General features: G+C 36.7%; 1 protein-coding gene across 1 annotated transcript in view; it reads left to right on the top strand.

Annotated features, from left to right (window-relative positions):
- ARAP2 (ArfGAP with RhoGAP domain, ankyrin repeat and PH domain 2) overlaps nt 1-19610 on the top strand; it is a 126663-nt gene that overhangs the window by 73753 nt on the left and 33300 nt on the right. The window contains exons 19-23 of the mRNA XM_075148897.1: nt 1946-2109; nt 4128-4340; nt 6573-6678; nt 8546-8693; nt 9564-9632. Coding sequence (XP_075004998.1) covers nt 1946-2109; nt 4128-4340; nt 6573-6678; nt 8546-8693; nt 9564-9632 — 700 coding nt within the window. The remainder of the gene's footprint in view (nt 1-1945; nt 2110-4127; nt 4341-6572; nt 6679-8545; nt 8694-9563; nt 9633-19610) is intronic.

Here is a 19610-nt window from a genome sequence, read left to right as displayed (position 1 = left end):
GATCCATAGAATACAAGATGGTCTTTTTCACATAGTTTAGGTAATTCATAGGCACATTATTTAGACTTTCATATCTCTGTGAAAAAATACAGATAAGCTTAAATTACCTTTGAAGTTCAATACGCTACTATATTTCCTCTCTCCTCCTCTGGTACCAATTCATTGATATACAGCAGTGTTGCCCTTTTCTTCTTTAGAAGCGATAATATTTTCACTTTACAGTATGTTGCTTCTTGTGTACATAGCATAATTCTTTAGATAACAAAAAATAATCTGAGAGTTGCGTTTATCCTTTTGCGTAATACCGTAATGCGAATCCTGCTTTTACGCAGGGAAAATAAAAAGACAGTAATATGCTTATATGTGTGCATCACTTGTATTGGGAAGCAACATAAATCTTTTATACATCATACTCGTAACCTCTGCTGATCTGTGAATAATAGTACTAAAGGAATAGTGTAACATCCACTGTCAGACTCTTTTCCACTCAGTTCAAACTTTTTCATTTCCTCTTATATATAACTACAGCAATACTGGGGGACGTCAGGGTGATGTGTTGTTTGGAAGCCATTGGTTGAGAACCACCCATGTAGGATATCTGTTCTGATAGGTCTTCAGGAAATATTTGGAAGTATTGAGTTGGACACACTCATTTTGCTGTAAAAATTTGAGAGCTTTATGCAAATTATTGCTTTTTCTTAAAGGAAGAGAGAGGCTGAGTGTTTCTACTAGCCAGGCATGTGTGGTGGTTAGTATGACTTTCGAAGTCATGAAGTAGAGACTTTTTAAAAAGGGGCTTCAGTAAGATGAAATATTTTAGTGTCTCCTACTGTGCTGCTGAATGGCTAAGTCTGTGTGGTAGATCCTGAGAATACTTCACATCCCTGGGTCTGTGTGTGTACATTGACTGCATTGTCACTTTGTATTGTGATAGGAATGCTAGAATGGAAACGTTTATAAAAGCAAAATTGAAAGATGCTAATAGAAAAATCTGAAATTAAATATTCCATCTTTATATAAAATGCTTTGGGTTTTTTTCTAAATAAAATGATCAGAATGAATGTTTGTTTATATTTTGATGAAAGTATTTTCATAGAAGTTAAGTAGAACATTTTAACTTTTCCTAATTAGCAAATAAATTATCATTAAAAAATGAATCCCTTACATTTCTTTAGTGGGAGACGAAGAGTATGTATGTAGAAAAGTTTGCGTGCTATTTTAACACTTAAAACAGTTTTTTATTACATACATGCATATGGGTGGACATACACCCTTAAACTGTTCAATTTTGGAATTGTCTTTTAGAAGCTAGCCTGTCAGGGGTAAACAGAGGAGGTTATTGTAGCATGTTTAAATAATAAAATCAGAACAGGGCCATGCTTTGACATAAACAGGTAATTAAAGAGTTGCATTAACTCTTTAGTTAACATCTACCTCAACTCTTGTTTTTTTCATACATGTTCCTTCGCTCTGTGATTTCCTAAGGGTGATCATTTTGATTCATGTGAAGGAGGGAAGTTCAGTATGTCTCCTCTAAAGAAGTGGGGGGGTGGGGAATAGAAAAGAAGGAAAGCCTTTTCCAGTATTGAAAGATGCCTCTCAGTCTCTCTTTCCGGCTTAACTTTGACTTGAACTTATGAATGCACAGTGTAGGGGCAAGACTGAAGAAGAGTAATTAAAATGTTGGTCAGGTCCTTTCAAAGGCCTGTGACAGTGTTTGTGGATCTTCTTTTATTTATTGTGACACTGCTAGTACAAATGTAGTTGGAAAAAAAAAGATGCTGTAACAATAGGCCACCACCACAGCTTTATGTGGTGGAAGGTGCCTTGATGTCTTACTCCAAGTATTTCTTTTTTTTTTTCAGATATCTGCCCTGTTGCTGTAGTACAATTACATCAGTTTTCTATTTCTTTTCTGCATTCAAAATATTTTTATACTTTTCAGAACGCTATACATTCATGGCCATACAAAGCTGGATTTCATGGTCTGGTATACTGCAATTGAAAAAGCAGCAGGTACAGATGGTAATGCGTTACAAGATCAGCAGCTCAGCAAAAATGATGTTCCTATTATAGTGAACAGCTGTATAGCATTTGTTACACAGTATGGTAAGTATAGTGGATTTTATTCAACCTAAGATCATTTGTATAATACCTAAGCCCCCACACCATCAGATCTTATTGAATGAGTTTATATATTACCTAAAGTAAAAACCATACCCCTCGTTAATCTCGCCACTTTTTGATGCAATGGTGAAGTATGCTGCCACGCATCTGAGAATGGGCAGTTTGGGGAAATACAACTTGGTAGATGCTCTTTATAGGCACCTTCCTATTTTAAAAATTGGCTTGTTTGCCTGATGTAGCTCAGCCTCGGGTCCAGTGCCTCAGTGTAGAACACCTCAGCCCTGAAAATAAGCTATGTGAACCAGGAAAGGCTATGACCTGGACTGGTCAGCACATCTTCTGGGAAACTGATATTAACTGTGGAGCCGAGTTCAGTCTTAAGGCTGCTGGAGACTAAGGACATATAGTCAGTTACTATTTGTTTAAGTAAATTTTGCCAGCATAACTTTCCATAGCATTAGATCATATGGAGATGATGTCTGTGTCATTTGTACTACTGCAAATTAATCAGTTTTCCTGTGAAATGTTAAATATGTATCAACCCTGTACAAATCTGTCTTCAGGATAAATGTGTCTGTAACCTCTGTCAGTATGAGAAAGCCTAATTTATATTTCAGTGATTGAAATTTAACTAAATAACTTTTGAATATGACAACACGCGTTATGGTAAATAGTTTGTCTGGGTTACAACTATTGCCTAAACCCAAGAAAAAAAATGTTTTTGCTAAATTATTTTTTAACCATTAGCACTAGGAATTATTCTAAGTATAGTTTACACTGTTTGATGTGCTGAAATGTTGTTAAAGCAGGGTAATTATGTCTGCCGCTCAGACCAATCGCTCGTGTGTGTTCTAAATTAAAATCCTATTTCCTAATGTCTTTTAAATAAGTTAAATCTTTATTGAAAAATATGTTTTTTCAGGATCAGCGTTACTGAGTGTTAAAATACTCATTTGAAAGCTGAAGGAATTATTTATATGCATACAAGTGCATAATGTCAACATGGTAAAGGTTCTGTCTTTAGTTGTGGTCTACAGATGACAGACACTATCAGTTCCACAGCTGTTCCTGACAGTAACAACACCAAGGCAGTATCAAACGGTAGTGCTTGTGGACATTACAGGAAAGGTGAATTGCAAGAACGTGATTTCATAGGTTTTGACAGTGCTTAATTTGACAGGTACATAAGAAAAGCAGGGTTTTGTATAAAACACGATTCTCTTTCAAGAAATGTGGGGAATGAAGGAAACACCTCTATGAAGAGAAACAATGGGACTGCACATCTATGCCAAACTTCCACAAGTTTTTAAAAAAAAAAAAAAAAGGATAATGTTTTGGCTACTCTTATATGCAGTAATTGATGGTAGTCTTGACTGTGTTTTAGACTATGAATTTTCTTTTAAGTTGACTTTGGGCTTTGGTGTTTTTAGTTGTTAAACAGTGAAGAATAGTGGCTGCCTGATGTCTTCCTGAATGTGAGAAAAATCAGAAAAAAGGAATACTTTCTACTAATCTTGAGGCTTTTAAGAGTGAAATGTTTCAGGTTGGATGAATACAATAATACTTTAGTGAGTCCTAAGTTGAGTTGGTCAGTAGGGTAATAAAATAGTTTTGCTTATGAAAGCAGCCCTGTTTTATGTGTAATACAATACCAGTCATCAAAACTTCTTTCCTTTACTGTGCTTTTTGAAACTATTGTTTTGGGAAGTCCTGAAGAGATTTGGGGATTTGAATTGCCTGTAAAGTATTCCTGAAATTGTGATCCTAGGCTTGCTTAATATTATGATGTGTTTTTTTGCAAAGAGGTCTGGTTGGGTGTAAGCAGGCTTGGCAGTGTTTTTACTAACAAAATGAGTATGTGCAAAAGGTCAGAGAGATTTTAGTAGGAAATACGATGCGTTTGACAGCCAGATATGCTTTTCATATAATAACGTTTGAAATTTTTAAAAGAATACTTGATTTTACATTTATTTATTTTTCTGTCCTGTACCTAAACTTAGGTTTAGGTAGCAAGCAGATCTACCTTAAGAATGGTGATTCTTCCAATGTGACTGAGCTGCTGGAAAGCTTCAAAAAAGATGCAAGGAGTGTTAAACTAAGAGCAGGAAAACACCAGCTTGAAGATGTGACTGATGTTTTGAAAAGTTTTCTTTCTCAAATAAATGATGCACTTCTCACTAAAGAACTTTATCCATTCTGGATCTCTGCATTAGGTAATGTATTCAATAACACTCAATACAGGAAAGATTGTATGTACATTTTCAGTATCAAATTTGAGGGGATTGTTATTTGATAATCAGCAAAACAATTGTAGTGAGGAAAAAAAAATGTTTAGAGCTTGGCTTCAATAGACTTATGTTAATCAGAGATGATTTTATTGCCTTTAAGTGAACCAGAATAATAATAACAAATAGCGATGTTTCCTTAACAACATATCTGTAAACAGTAGACCAATATTGCACTGTGTGGTAGTTGGATCAGCCAAGGTAAGAAGTGATGATTAATATTTTATGGAAGCATTGATGGTAGAATTCAAGAAATAGACAAATGTTAGAGTAGGAAAAAAACGTGTACTCTGTCTTTTGACCATATGTAGAAGTTTAGTTCAAAAGTGGCAAAATGTTGATGCTACCATCTGCATAATAGTTAAATGACAGTCTTGCTGCTTAAATTCTTCAAATATTTGTTATGAACATTCACACAAAGTTATGTATATTAACAATGTAGATTTGTTAACAACTGTTACTTGTTTTTTGTTTCCTTAGAAATACTAATTTAATTTGAAAGAAAATTTAAGTAACTTCAACCCAAACTGTAACTTGTAATGTATTTACAACATGAGAATGTGTGTCTCTGTATAGTTGAAAACAGAACCATGAGATTACTAATAAATAAATAAATTAGTTACTCATTGCATGAATTGTGATGATTTTTATAGTGTTCTTACAAACCAGCTATATTTCTATTTGTTTCTATATTGCAGTATTTACAGACTGCAAGAAACAAACTCTCTCCCTCCCAAACTCTGCTATAAAATTGAAGATAATGCGTAGCAGTAAGAGATGCATAGGAAAAGCTAAGATAGAACATTGATTTCTGTATTAGTGCATTGAAATCATATAGGCCTGTTTACTGTGTGGCGAGTTTTGTCTTTAAAAAAGATATTAAAAGCATATTCCTCTCTGATTTTGTTTAAATTCAAACATATGGAGGTTCCTTTAATATGAACCACTAGAAGTTTGGGAAATTCAAGTGTGAATATTACACATTTTTGACCTTTAACCTCGATTTGAACAAACTAGAGGAAAGAATATTAAGAATTTATTCACTTACCACAAGATTGCTCTCGTCAGAAATCAAAGTTGTATCTGTAGCAGTTTATATTTAAGTTGGCTCTTTTGTGAAAGTGCATAATGGTGTTACAGGGATTTAACTTCCTGATTTGTACATGGGGCTAAAATTCTGCTTCATCTTTACAGCAGAGAATCTTGTCCTGTTATAGTTAAGTGACACTGAAAGTACTTGTGGGAGGACTAAAACACTTTAGAAAGACAGAGTAGAAGAGCTTTAAACTTTGTTTTTGTTGTTTCTTTGTTTGTTTTTTCTTCCAATTACTGAAGAAATAAAAACATAGTGCAGTAGTTAGTGGAGAGTGCTAGCAATCAGCTGGAAGAGATAAGAGTTCTGTGCTTTTTCTTTTCAGAAACTTGAGAGAAGCAAGGGACTGAATAGAAAAAGCTAAATAAATAAATAAATAAAATTTACATTAACTTTGCTCATGCCCCGAGCAGGATTATGCTCTGTAGTATCTATGCAACATAGGGAGCCAGACTTAACTTGAAAGTAGAGAGGTGTGGCTGTGTCTCAGATACTGTAATTCCCAAGACTGGAATTCCTATCATCGGCTCTGCCACTGTTCAGCTGTGTAACTTTGTACAACTTTTTCACCACCCCTTCCCCTTTTCTCTCCTCTTATCAGTCTTATATATTTGGATCTTTAAACTACTTTGGACCTTGAGACAATTTTCCAATAAAAATAAAAAAGTTGAAAAGGTCTTTTCCTTTCTCATCTCTGGGAACCCTTAGAAGTACATTTGCACTTGTGCATACACAGATGCAGTCACAATGTACACACACAAACTACATATTAAATATCCTTTGAGAGGAAAAGCAGTTGGTATCCTGGGATTTTAGTCTTAAACTGTAGCAAATGGTGCTTGAATATAGAACTGGCCCTCTTTATTGCTGATATTGTTTCCTTGAACTAGTGTACAATAATAGACTTTGTTAATAGTAGGTTGTCAGTACTACCTTAATGAAGAAGAGGATGATTGGGTAAATTGTAATTTTAAATGACTAGATGATGCCAATATAGTTAATGAGAACTGCTGTTGATTTTGAGTGTGCATTGTTATTAATGCTCAATCATTATTATTTTCTGGCAGATACACAGAATGAAAAGGAACGTGTGAGGAAGTATGGAGCTTTTATTCGGACGCTTCCACCAGTCAATAGGGCAACTTTGGCTGCTTTAATTGAACATCTTTACAGGTCAATGCAAATGATGCACTGTAGCAGAGAAATTCTTGTAATGTATTCTCAGTATAACTCTACCATAAATGAAATGTGGCTTGTTTCATTAACTAGTAAGCATCAAAAGCTTACCTAGTTGTGACGATTAATTATATTTGATTCCTTTTAATTTATAATGTGTTTTTTCTTCGGTTGTATTTTTAGCAGTAGATATCTATAAATATCAGGGGGATGGAACATCCTTACAGTGAGAGAGGGCTGCCAGTATATGTGTCCAAGTAGTTTATTTTTTGATGTAGCTTCTTTATACGAACTCATTTTATCCCAGTGTCCTAGTCTTCCAGAGGATTGTTGCAAATGGTTCTTGAAATTAAAAGATTTTTTCAGGGAAAATGTCCTTCTCCACAATCCGTATTGCACATAACAACTTTGAGAATTAGCTACCCTTTCTGTTTTTCATTTTGTAGTGGTAGAGAATATCCAAAATATAGACTTGTTTAAGCAACAAAGGTCATGGTCTTATTCCTAGATCAAATAAGCAGCAGCAAATGTATTAAAAAATGTGGACTTGGATGATTCTGCAATGGTTAAAAAGTAATGGTCTATATTATATTATATTATCTATTGAATGAGTCAAATTACATTCCTGATAAATTGTAGTGGGTAGAGAATGTGTAGAACCTTTTCTTTACAGGATATTGTGTTCAGAAATTACATTACATAGCCAGGTGCATAGCAGATGTCCTTTAAAAACTATTTATATGATTATTAAATTGATTTGCTACCATTATTGGGATAGATTATGGTCAGTATTGCATTTAACGATGTTTCTAAGGATATCCAGTTCAGATACAATATGAGGTTATATTTGTTCTGAAAGTAGTTTGAATTCATGTGTATAACAGCCAAAATTCTGTGATACTTTAAAGTGTTTGCTTCCAAAAGAGGACACATTATGTAAACAACAGAACTGATATGAAAACTGTACCATAAGCATAGAAACTAAGAAGGATCTCATTTCTTTCCACATTTGGTTGATCTTAGATCATAAGTTTGTAGGATATACTTACGTAACATAATACGGTGAAGCTGTATTTAGCATTGGTGCGGCCTCACCTTGCGTACTCTGGGCCATTCTGGGCCTCACAATTTAAGAAGGATGTGAAGGTACTCTAATGTGTCCAGAGGAGGACAACAAAGCTGGTGAAAGGGCTGGAAGGCATGTCCGATGAGGAACATCTAAGGACTTTGGGCTTGTCTAGTTTGGAGAAAAGGAGGCTGAGGGGCGATCTCGTTGCCCTCTACAGCTTCCCGAGGAGGGGAAGTGGAGAAGGAGGTGCTGATCTCTTCTCCCTGGGATCCAGTGATAGGATGCGTGGGAATGGTTAAAAGCTGCATCCGGGGAGTTTTAGACTGGACATTAGGAAGCATTTCTTTACTGAGAGAGTGATCAAACACTGGAACAGGCTTCCTAGAGAGGTGGTTGATGCCCCAAACTTGTCAGTGTTTAAGAGGTGTTTGGACAACGCCCTTAACAACACAGTTTAACTTTAAGGGTCAGCCCTGAATTGGTCAGGCAGTTGGACTAGATGATTGTTGTAGGTCCCTTCCAACTCAACTATTTTATTCTATTTTTATTCTATTCTAAATAATTTTGATATCGCTTGAGACACAGACATAAAGTGTAAGTTTTCATTTCTGTAATGAGATGTGAGATAAAGAGTGTAAAGAAATAATTATAAAAAAGAATAAATACTATTAGATTTTTTTCATTGCATTTAATGTAGTTACTCTTTTTGAAATGCACTCCATATTCTGTAGAGGAGGCTCAGACAATTAAAGGAACAATGGAACCTTCTAAATATGTTTATTTTTCCTTCAACAGGGTGCAGAAGTGTTCTGAAATCAATCATATGAACCCCCACAATCTAGCCATGGTATTTTCTTCATGCTTATTTCAAACTAAAGGCCAAACTAGTGAAGAAGTCAATGTAATTGAAGATCTAATTAAAAATTATGTGCAACTTTTTGATGTAGGTAACTTCATATAAAAGTGTCCTAATTGCTCAGCTGTTAGACATGCTAAAATATAGAAATCTTCTTAAAGATGATCTTGCTATTAGCTACACTGGCTGAGGATTTGCAGGGCTTTTGATCTCTAATTCAGTGGACGTTATTCTTGTCTGCTTTAAATTTTGTTTCCCAGCTAGCTTAGCCTGTATAGGAAAGACTATATTTATAGGATTGCTGTGAGCTACTGTTTTCCAAAATGGTGCACATTCTTCTTGCTGACACTAGCATACCAATTTTAAGAAAAATTTAAGATTATGACTATTAAAAATAATACTTCTATTCAAATTTTATGGGCCTGATCAGAACTAACGCATGGAAGAATTCTGTGTTCTTAGCCTCTGAGCTGTAGTTACAATAAAGACTTTAGAGAAAGTGTTTGATTCCTTAGGCCTAGAAAGAACATTAAATCCAACTGGATAGAAAAGATACTACTAGCAGCAATACATATTAGCCATTTTGGTTTAGAGTTTTCTGTGCCACTATAACATTGTTTGGCAGTTTTTCATGGAGTCCTCTCTCTTCTAATATGTATTTGATAACATTTATAGTAATGAATCCCATCAATGAAGTGCTGTTTCTGACTCATAGAGTATTTTGCATAGCTGCTTCTTTAAGAACATGACTATCAGTATTGTTAATTTTAACAATATTTATTATTGTTACATTACTATTTATTATTTACTATTGTTAAATGTAAGCATTCCTCTATATTTATATTTGTATTTATCTTAGTTTATTATATTAAATTAGCATTTGCTAGTTTATGTTGTAATTTTTATAGTAACTCCCTTATACTTATTAATGGATCAAAAATGATCCATTTTAAACAGATAAATGAAGACCAGGTCAAACAAATGGATATAGAGAACAGCTTTATTACCAGGTGGAAAGACACTCAGGTAAGTGGCAAATATCAAGTGGTATGAAAACAATTTTAACAATAACTATTGTACCTAAATTTCTAAATGTAAATTTCTAAGTTTGTACAGTGACCAGTGTTATTAGCTATAGGGCTGAGGGAAATAAAATGAAGCAAAAGAGGAGGCATAATCTGATAAAGCAGAACAGTTCTGTGTAAAGCATACTGGGGAATTATGTTCTGGCCTGAGCACTGGGATAACTTACAGGTTGTTATATGCTTTTACTATGCTTCATAAATTGTACTAGAAGGAAATGGTCAACATTTGCAAGTGTGAAAGTGATGACCTGTCTTTTTTTAATTTTAAGCATGCATATTAAATACCTTCCTTTTTTTAATTTTAAGCATGCATATTAAATACCTTCAAGTGTATATTAATACTTTTATTATTTCATGAGCTTTGGGTATACATGGTCTCTCTTCATTAGAGTTTCACCATCCCTTTGAGTTTAAAGCATATGAATCTTTAGCCGCATCTTGTTTTGTGACCATTTCTAGAACCCCAAAGCACGAATATTTGGGGAAGCTTCAGACATATTAACAGTCACACTGAACTTCGGGATACAATATTAGGAAATGGGAGATCTTATGCTACTTATTATCATCTTGAGTTCCAGTCTTACCTGTTACAGCTTTTGAATAATTTCAGAGTGGTAAGAAACAGCGAAGTGATAGCATGTTTCACTGTCTGAATGGTTTTTGTGTACACTCCTAATTAAAGCAAAAATTGGTGGTTGAATTAAGAGAGGTAAAAGGAAATGTAGGGAGCTTAAAAGCTTTTTCAGAAATCTAAAGTAGTGGAGGAGAAGCTTTCAGTGATTTTGGAGCTTATAGGGCTTTAGAAACTAATAGAAAGCTAGCAGAAAAAATCTATAATGCTTTGTCTATTGGTTGCCTTCCCCCTTCCAGCAACAGTTTTGTGGTACCTTGTAAGCCATCATTAAGAAGACAGGGTCTTGAAAATACATGTTGAAATTGCATGTTCTGTGAATTGCTATCTGGAGTCTTATTTTTATCTCATATTCCCTTATTGTCTGGGTCAGAGTGGCATGAAGCTTTCTGACCATAATGGCCTACTGTGAATGTGCATATAGAAGGTAGAATGCCTATTTGCTCCTTCTGGTGCCTGGTGGGGAGTGACCAAGTCACTGGGAAACAATTTAAAGTTTACTTCTACTATCTGTCTTGCAGAATGGAAACATCTGCCTTGGTAATGGCAAAAAAAAACCCCAAATTTAATAACCCTAAGAGCATTCTGCAAGGCAAGGGTTGAAGTATCTTTAATGGAACTTACTAATTCTGGGGTCCATGAAGAGGACCTTATTGAGATAAGAGAATAACATTTTAAAGCCTAAGGTAGTGGAAATGCACAGACTTTTAAATACATTCTTTTCTGTGGTTTTAGAACCAAAAAAATGCGTATTACAGCTTGTTACACTATTGATGTTTTCCAAGCAACTCTGGGAAGCTGTAATGGTTAAATGTTTGTAATACCTTCTGGAAAAATTAGGGAGATATGAGAGGAGTTTCATGAGTAGAGAAAGAGATAGTGGAGACATTTGATTAGATAGGGAGAAAAAAGTAGAAACTGAAAGGCTGTTGATGGATTGAATAAGATAGTAGCAACTGCTGGCTAAGTGGGTTTGTCTAAAACTGAAGCTGTGGGAGATATAGAGAAGAGCCAAATAAAGTGGGTTTGTTCTGTATTTTTCCACCCCAGATACCACTGTGAAATCACCTTTATGAGGTGTATTGTATTTAGAAGGCTGCCTGTTGAAGAAAAAGAGAGACTTGCTTTTGTTTTTTTAAAATAAAAGTCTAGGCTTTCTAAAATTGGTAAGGTTTTTATTAAAAAGCTTCCAGCACCTAAAAAGCTAGTCTTCCAAATTTTAAACTTTATAATCAAATTGGAACCTTCATGAATAATTGGGCCTGTTTGGACTAGTTTCCCTGGGACTCTCCAGGTTGTTGGGAGGCAGAGTTATAGAAAGATTGAACTGGGATTTTAACTGTTCTTACCTTGCTCTCAGCAAAGTCTCTAGCATTAATAATCAGCTTTCTGAATTGATGGTTACACCTACTGTGTTAATAGACTCTGGCTTGATTCTCATAACACACATGGCTAAGCTTTAAATTCTTTGCAAAAAATAGTGATATCACTAACCTTAAAAATGAAACAAAATCTGCTACCTCATCACGGAATTATCATAGAATCGTAGAATATCTCAAGTTGGAAGGGACCCATAAGGTTCATCAAGTCCAACTCCCTGCCCCTCACAGGACTACCTAGAACTAAACCATATGACTAAGAGCGTCGTCCAGACGCTTCTTGAACTCTGACAGGCTTGGTGCCATGACCACTTCCCTGGGGAGCCTGTTCCAGTGACTGACCATACTCTTAGTGAAGTACCTTTTCCTAATATCCAATCTGAACTTCCCCTGAGGCAGCTTTATTCCAGTTGTCTAGGTTGGAAGGAACTTGTAGAGATCATCTGGTCTAATTACACTGCTGCTCAAGCACGGCCGCTTAGAGCAGGTTGCCTAGGACGGTGTCCTGTCAGATTTTGAATATCTCCAAGGGTGGAGCCTCTCTGGGCAACCTCTTCCAGTATTTGCCCACCCTCAGAGTATAATTGTTTTCTTGTGTTCAGACTGAATTTTGTGTGGTTTTAATCTGTGCCCACTGCCTCTTGTCCTATCACTGGGTGTCACTGAGAAGAGTATCTCAGTTTTCTTCATTCCCTCCCATCAGATATTTGTACATGTTGATAAGATTCTTCCTAAGCCTTCTCTTCCCAGGTTGAGCAGTCTCAACTCTCTCAGCCTTTTCTTATATGGAAGACGCTACAATCCCTTCATCATCTTGGTGATTCTTCACTGGACTCTCTCCAGTAGTTCCATATCTTTCTTGTACTGAGGAGCCCAGCACTGGACACAGTACTCCAGGTGTGGCCTCACCAGTGCTGAACAGAAGGGAAGAATCGCCTCTCGACCTGCTGGCAGTACTTTGCCTAATGTAGCCCAGGAGGCCGTTGGCATTCTTTTCTGTGAGGGTGCATTGTTGGCTTATGATCAGCTTATTGTATACTAGGACATCAAGGTCCTTCTTGGCAAAGCTACTTTCCAACTGGTCATCCCCCACTGTGTACTGGTACTTGTACAGTACAGTGTGATACTTGTACTGTACAGTGTGATTACTCCTCCCAAGGTGCAAGACTTTGACTTCCTCTTGTTGAACTTCATGACGTTCCTCTCTGCCCAGTTCTCCAGCCTGTTGAGGTCCTTCTGAATGTATCAGCCACTCCTCCCCATTTAGTACCATCTGCAAACTTCTTGAGGATGCACTCTGACCCATTATCCAGGTTATTGATGAAGATTAATGGTCTCCTGGCTGTTCAGCCAGTTTTCAGTCCACATTACTGTCTACTTATCTAACCTGTACTTTGTCAGCTTGTTGATGATGATGTTATGGGAGACACTGTCAAAGACTTTTCTAAAACTTTTCTAAATATAAATAACATCTGCTGCTATCCTTTCATGCGCTTATTGTATAGGACTATCAGTTTGGTTAAGCATGATTTCATTTCCCCTTCATAAGTCGGTGCTGACTAATCCCGATGACCTTGTTCTCATTCATGTGTGTAGAAATGTTTTCCACAAGGATTTTCTCCATCACCTTCCCAGGGACTGAGGTGAGGTTGACCAGCCTGTAGCTCCCCAAATCTTCCTTCTTGCCCTTCTTGAAGGTGGGATCAATACTTGTGCTCTTCCAGTCTTTGGGAACCTCTCCCAGTCGTCATGACTCTTCAAAGATAATTGAGAGTGACTTTACAGTGACATCAGTGAGATTCCTCAGCATCTGTGGGTCCTACTTGTCAGGCCCCATGTATATCTAGTTTCTTTAAGTGCTCCTTAACCTGGTCCCCCTCCAATGAGGGTAATCTTCCTTGCTCCAGACCTTCCCCTGGCTTCAGGGGCCTGGGATTCCTGAAGGTCAGTCTTATCAGTAAAGACTGAGGCAAAGAAGGCACTGAGTACCTTGGCCTCTTCTGTGTGATTTGTCACCTGGTCCCCTGCCCTATTCAGCAGTGGGCCCATGTTTTCCCTAGTCTCCCTTTTGCTGTTTATGTACTTGTAGAATCCTTTCCTGTTGCCCTTTGCATCCCTTGCAAGCGTCAACTTGGGGTCAGCCTTGTTTTTTCTAACCTCATCCCTGTACAATGGGACAGTAGCTCTGCGCTTTTCTTGGGTCACCCGCCCCTTCCATCCCTCCTACGCTTCATTTATGCAAAGAAGCTCTTTGCTCATCCATCCAGGCCTCATAAATAGAAAGGGATGATTTGCAGTGTTTAATCATACTTAAAATTTGGAAGGCAGCAGTGAAAGGGCTTCTTATTTTATTAGGTGATATGCAACTGTCAAATTTGTTCTCATTCATTCTTAACATATTGCTGGAAATGACTACTTTTAGTTTCAGAGAGGATGCTTGTACCAACAGAACTTACAAAATAGAAGAAAATGGCACTTCCTACTTCAGTTTCAAGGGAGAGAAAGGGCTAAAAAGAAATGCATTAGGATTTGTATTTAAATGTATACATTTGAAAATCTATTTTTTTTCATCACATGGGAAAAAAAATTCTCCAAAGAATGTGGTAAAGAAGGGCTAAATACTTAGATATGATATATGAGAGAGTCTCAGCTGGATGATGGAGTCTGCTACTGAGTCTCCTAGATAAGACATGTCACTGATACTAAATTTCACTGAATTGTGTTATCACCTGGGTTTATCTGTGAATTTTTGCTGTATTCATGAAGTGCTTTCTCAGATAATTTCTAGGGTAAGTTATGACACCACAGCCATGATTTCCATCTCAACATTGTTTTGGGTTTTTTGTTTTGTTTTGTTTTTTTTTCTTTTTTCTGGCAGGAGGTCTTGTGTTTGTGTACCACAAAGAATTGTGAAAGTCCAAAGGTCTTAGGTGCACAAGGGCTAACCTCACCTGAGATGCAGAAGCACTCCCTGGCTCGCTCGGTGATCTTGGGACCCCAGTTGCTCAGGGCAGAGGCCTGACCAGAGCGTGCTCTGGTTCTTTCCAGGCCTGTGCTGTTAGGTTGCTAGTGGCACGATCTCAAGCATTGTGTCATGTAAGAAACAGTATTTCCATTTTAAGAATTTAGTGCAAGGCTCCTGGATCCCAGATGTACTGTTCTGTCCCAGATTAAACACTTAAGTTTCTTGTGAAATGGATAAGGAGACTTGGAGTCTTAACAGTCAGCTTGCTGTATAGGAAGCGTTCTGACCTAGCCAGTCACTGGGATACTGAAGGAAGGAGCCTCTTAAATTCTCCCTTTCTTGCATGCCTGAACATGTGTGTGTCAGATACTGATTCACAGACCCAAACCATCATCTTTAAGATAAGGTACTTTCTAAAGGAGAACTTGAACATTTTCTTCCATTTTAATATGCAAATGAGGAATGAGGAGGCTAAATACTTCCTTGAGCAAGGTAAGGGCTGACCTGAATGCATTTTTCCTTCCCTTGAATATCTGTGATTACAGTGTGGTACAGCTTTATTAGATGCAGTGGAGTGTATTATTTCCTTTGTATCTAATTCCACCCCTTCACAATCCTTCCACAACTTTACAATCGTCTGGAATAATTTAGAGCTTACCTGTTACGGCACTGTTGGAAAGGTGAATTCAAATCATTGGGTTTGGCAGTGGGCTCATTCAGAGTGTATTCTGGATGAGTGTAATGGTTAGATGGATTGAGCTCCTCAGCTTTACCAAGATGGCACCAGTCCTAAGTAAGAAAAGAAACTTTAGGTATCAAGAATGTTTCAAAAGAAAAGGCTAATTTGTTGAATACCCATGTATTCAATCACACAAAAGTGATTGTTTTGAGGATTGCTATTGTGAAACTAAACACAGAAAAGAATGTTTAGTCTCTTTTGCATTGCTCAAGACCTTATGTGACCAAACACTTTGGATTTCCATATGAGCTGTTACATAAACAAAGGAAAAAAATATATCAGAAATATCTGTATGGTAGAAAATCTCAACGTAAAAAGGAGACAGAAAAATTGATTATTAATGAAAAATTACTATAGTAAAGTACCACCTTTTTCACCCTCTTCTAGAAATATTTTACTAATAAGACCTAATCAAATATTTTATGCTATATTATTTGTATTGTCTGGGCAAAATGGATGTGCACTATAAATTGTGTACATTGTTTTATGGCTTTATTCTTTAATACAGACTTGAATGGCATAAAATGGAAAATAGTATATAGACTTCCCTGTTTCCCAAATAGGACAACTATTGGGATCTCAACTTAAAGCTGTGGTTGACGTTGTTCTCCCTATAAAGAAAATAAGTAATGCAAAATTTTTAAAACAAACTTGGTCATTGGGGCATTTTAAAATTGTGTATCTGAAGTGATTCCAGATTCCTACTGGGAAAACATGAATTCTTAGTATTCAGTACACATTATGAGGAAAATAGTAACTAAGCTGCTGGATTTTATTCATTAATCTCTGTCAATGTTGTATCTGAAGACATCATGAAATGCTGAGTATGAATTAGAAAATGATTTTGGATCTTATCAAATCAGTGATATCTTTACTCTGTATGGCATTTCCTGGAAAAAAAGCCACCGGAAGTCAAGCTAGCAAATATGAACTCAGGAGACCTTAGTTGTTTCGGAGCACTTGCCCAGAGATAATGGCGTTTTTCTTTTTAGCTTTCTAAACAAGCAATGGATGTTGGAACAAAACTTCTGCCTTTTAATGGTTGATAAATTGACGTTTGAACTGCTTTTAAGGATAGGGACCGCATTCTCTGTTATGTCAGCCTATTACCCCTTGAGTACAACAACTGAGGAATGGAGTCCTCAGGAGCCTGACTGTCATTTGTGGCAATTTGATTGCGACTATGAACATTTTTCCCCTCTGAATTAAGCTGTGGAACATTTTATGCCAGTTGCCAATTTTTCTGTAGCAGACACAATTAATGTAACTAGTGTTTCAAAATGTATTCAAAATACATTTTTCTGAAACTCCATGTGCATGTAACATGTGAAATGCATGGATGTCTAATGCCTGGGACCACTTCAATGCAAAAGGGAGTACTTCTGATCAAAGATGGTGCACTTGCTATTATTTCAAAGTATTTACTACCTGAAGCCCACTTATTGAAGAAGTTGCTTCTAGGTGGTTACAGGGATGTTTTGAGATTTTTATATATAACTTTTTCTCTACAAGAATTCAGCATTTCCCTAAATATGCATAATGTTGTCAGTAGGTTTTGCTAGGGGAATACATTAGAGCCAGACCTGGGCTAAAACTAAGTGCTTTTGAAAAAGGTTGACCTTCCTCTTTGGTATAATTTACACTTATAACTTCTGTCATGAATATAAAGTGCATATTGCTCATAATTTTGGAAGATGAGATTATATGAATGGCTACACTTTATATATTTTATATTTATAAACTTCTTTTAAACTGCTGCTAAGTCCAACTTAGCATTTGATGCTTTCATTAATACTATATAAAGAATAGCCAAATCCCAGCCAATTGTCATGAGCTGTATTTGCCAGTACAGACTTGAACTAGGATAAACATTTTCAGAATAGTGTCCTGGTTCTGGCTGGGACAGAGTTAACTTTCTTCCCAGTAGCTGGGGGGGGTGCTGTGCTTTGGGTTTGGTATGAGAGGAGCGTTGATGGCCCATTGATGCTTTGGTTGGTGCTGGGTGGTGCTTGCACCGGGGACTTTTTTTCAGCCTCCCATGCTCTGCCAAGTGCAGGGGAAGCTGGGGGGGGGGGAGGGAGCGTAGTTGGGGCAGTTGACCCAGCTGGCCAATGGGGTATTCTATACCATGTGAAGTCATGCTCAGTATAAAAACCAGGGGGGGGAGGGGGGAGGCCTTGCCCCCCCCATTCGCGACATGCGGCCAGCAGTCGGTGAGCAGTTGCATTGTGCATCGCCTGCTTTGTATATTCTGTTCTTGTTGTTGTTCTCATTGTTATTATTACTGTTCTACTTTGTTTTATTTCTGTTATTAAACTGTTTTTATCTCAACCCACGAGTTTTCCTACTTGTGCCCTCCCGATTCTCTCCCCCATCCTACCGGAGGGGAGCGAGGTGAGCGAGTGGCTGTGTGGTGTTTAGTTGCTGGCTGGGGTTAAACCACGACAATTAGAAACAGTAGTTAGTGGGAATGGTGTAGCTTTAAGTTGATATCTTTCATTATTTCAGTGAAAGAAAGGGGTATGCTGAAACATATTCTTTTTCAGCTGCTCTACTTCCACTCAGTAGCTACTGTCATTCAGCCTGTAAGCAGTTTGCAAGACCATGCATATGCAAGACTTGCGTATGCAGACCGTGTAGCATGGAGATTGGACTTCAGGCTCATGCAGGAGAGGTAGCTCTTTGGGAACTTCTTTGGATGGGCTACTGTTAAAACTGATGACATAGCGCAGACCAAGTGATGTAACAGTATGGGTTATTGGAACTTAGGCCTCAAGCAGCTACAATTAAGAATTGTGTGTAAGAATCCTTTTCATTTAACATCTGAGAGTCTGACATTATTGCATCAAAACGTGTGCACATTTGTGGGAAAATCATTGATGTGGGTACTTAATACATTTGAGTAATAGGTCGCTATAGCAGAATTATCTCCAGGTTGGCAATGCATAGTGTTCAGAGAAGAACAACTGAACCAAATCTCTGCTGAAGGCCTGGAAGTTCTCATGCCTGAAATGTCACTGAAGTTCCGTTCCAGGTGGCACTTCATTAGCCGCTCTTCATTTTTTGTCCACCATATACTTATGCCAGCTGTTTCTGTTTGCTGCTGTAATTTACATCACATTTTCTCTCCATACGGTTGTTTACATGAACCCAGTGGAAATCAAATGTCAGCTTCATTCTTATTTCCAACCTTTTTCTGTAATATCATCTGAAAAGCAAATTTTACAACTAAATGAGCTTTTTTGAGTCTGTACCACTATAATTAAGCAGCTTTCTTCAAAGTAGCTTTGTAATGTTTTTCCTCACAAATGTTTCCATTAGTTTTCTATTCTCAGAGGCTAAACTAACTTTAAAGTCACCGTTTTTCAGAATGTTAATGTTCTTTAAAATTGACTGCTGCCATTTATTCTTCTATAGAAATGTAGTTTTAGCTTCTGTAAATTAGTCAAAATGTGTCCCAAAGCTCGCCTGTTTTTATCATTTTCTCAATATCTTATTCTGTATATGATGCAGGTTTTTTTGCTTTTCTTAACCTCTTCCTCTGTAGTAATATATGAATAAGCAGCATCACTATGAATACTGTTCTCAAAATTAAGACACAAATTGTTATTCTTAATGTTAATTTGATTATTAAGTCTTTATATTGGCTTATTAATAAAAGGGTACACCTCCTGAAAGGTGCAGTTTTCTGCCTTATTTTTTCTTCCTATGCTCTGATCATCACCATGTATTTAGTTTTAGAAAATATTTTTTGGTACTGGGATGAATTACAATCTTTTGAAGATGCTTATGACTATACTGCAAGGGAATTAGAGCAGGCAAAACATGAGACATTTTTAACTGTAGAAAAGTAAAGTAATTTCTCATCCACAAACATACTTTTATTGCCATAGATGAGCAAACCTAGTAATGATGGAAAATACTAAATTCCTTCTCATGAATCAGATTTTTCTCCTTGATCATAAAATGTTGGATTTACTGACTTTCCAATTTCTTTGTAAGTTTAATATTATTAGACATTCTTAAATTATGTTTGTTGGTATTGAGTATCTTAAACTATTATATATTATGTAATACATTTGCTTTATCCTCTAATTATTCCACATGTTAGCACTGTACATAAAGTTTAGATATCTGTCCAACAAATTTGAAGGGCTATCCTTAACAGATTGAAATCAAGAGTAGCTATTTTGATTCCTTTTTTA

The sequence above is a fragment of the Calonectris borealis genome, chromosome 4 (assembly GCF_964195595.1).
Source record: "Calonectris borealis chromosome 4, bCalBor7.hap1.2, whole genome shotgun sequence".
Taxonomy (NCBI): Eukaryota; Metazoa; Chordata; class Aves; order Procellariiformes; family Procellariidae; genus Calonectris; species Calonectris borealis.
This window is presented reverse-complemented; position numbering and strand designations above follow the sequence as displayed.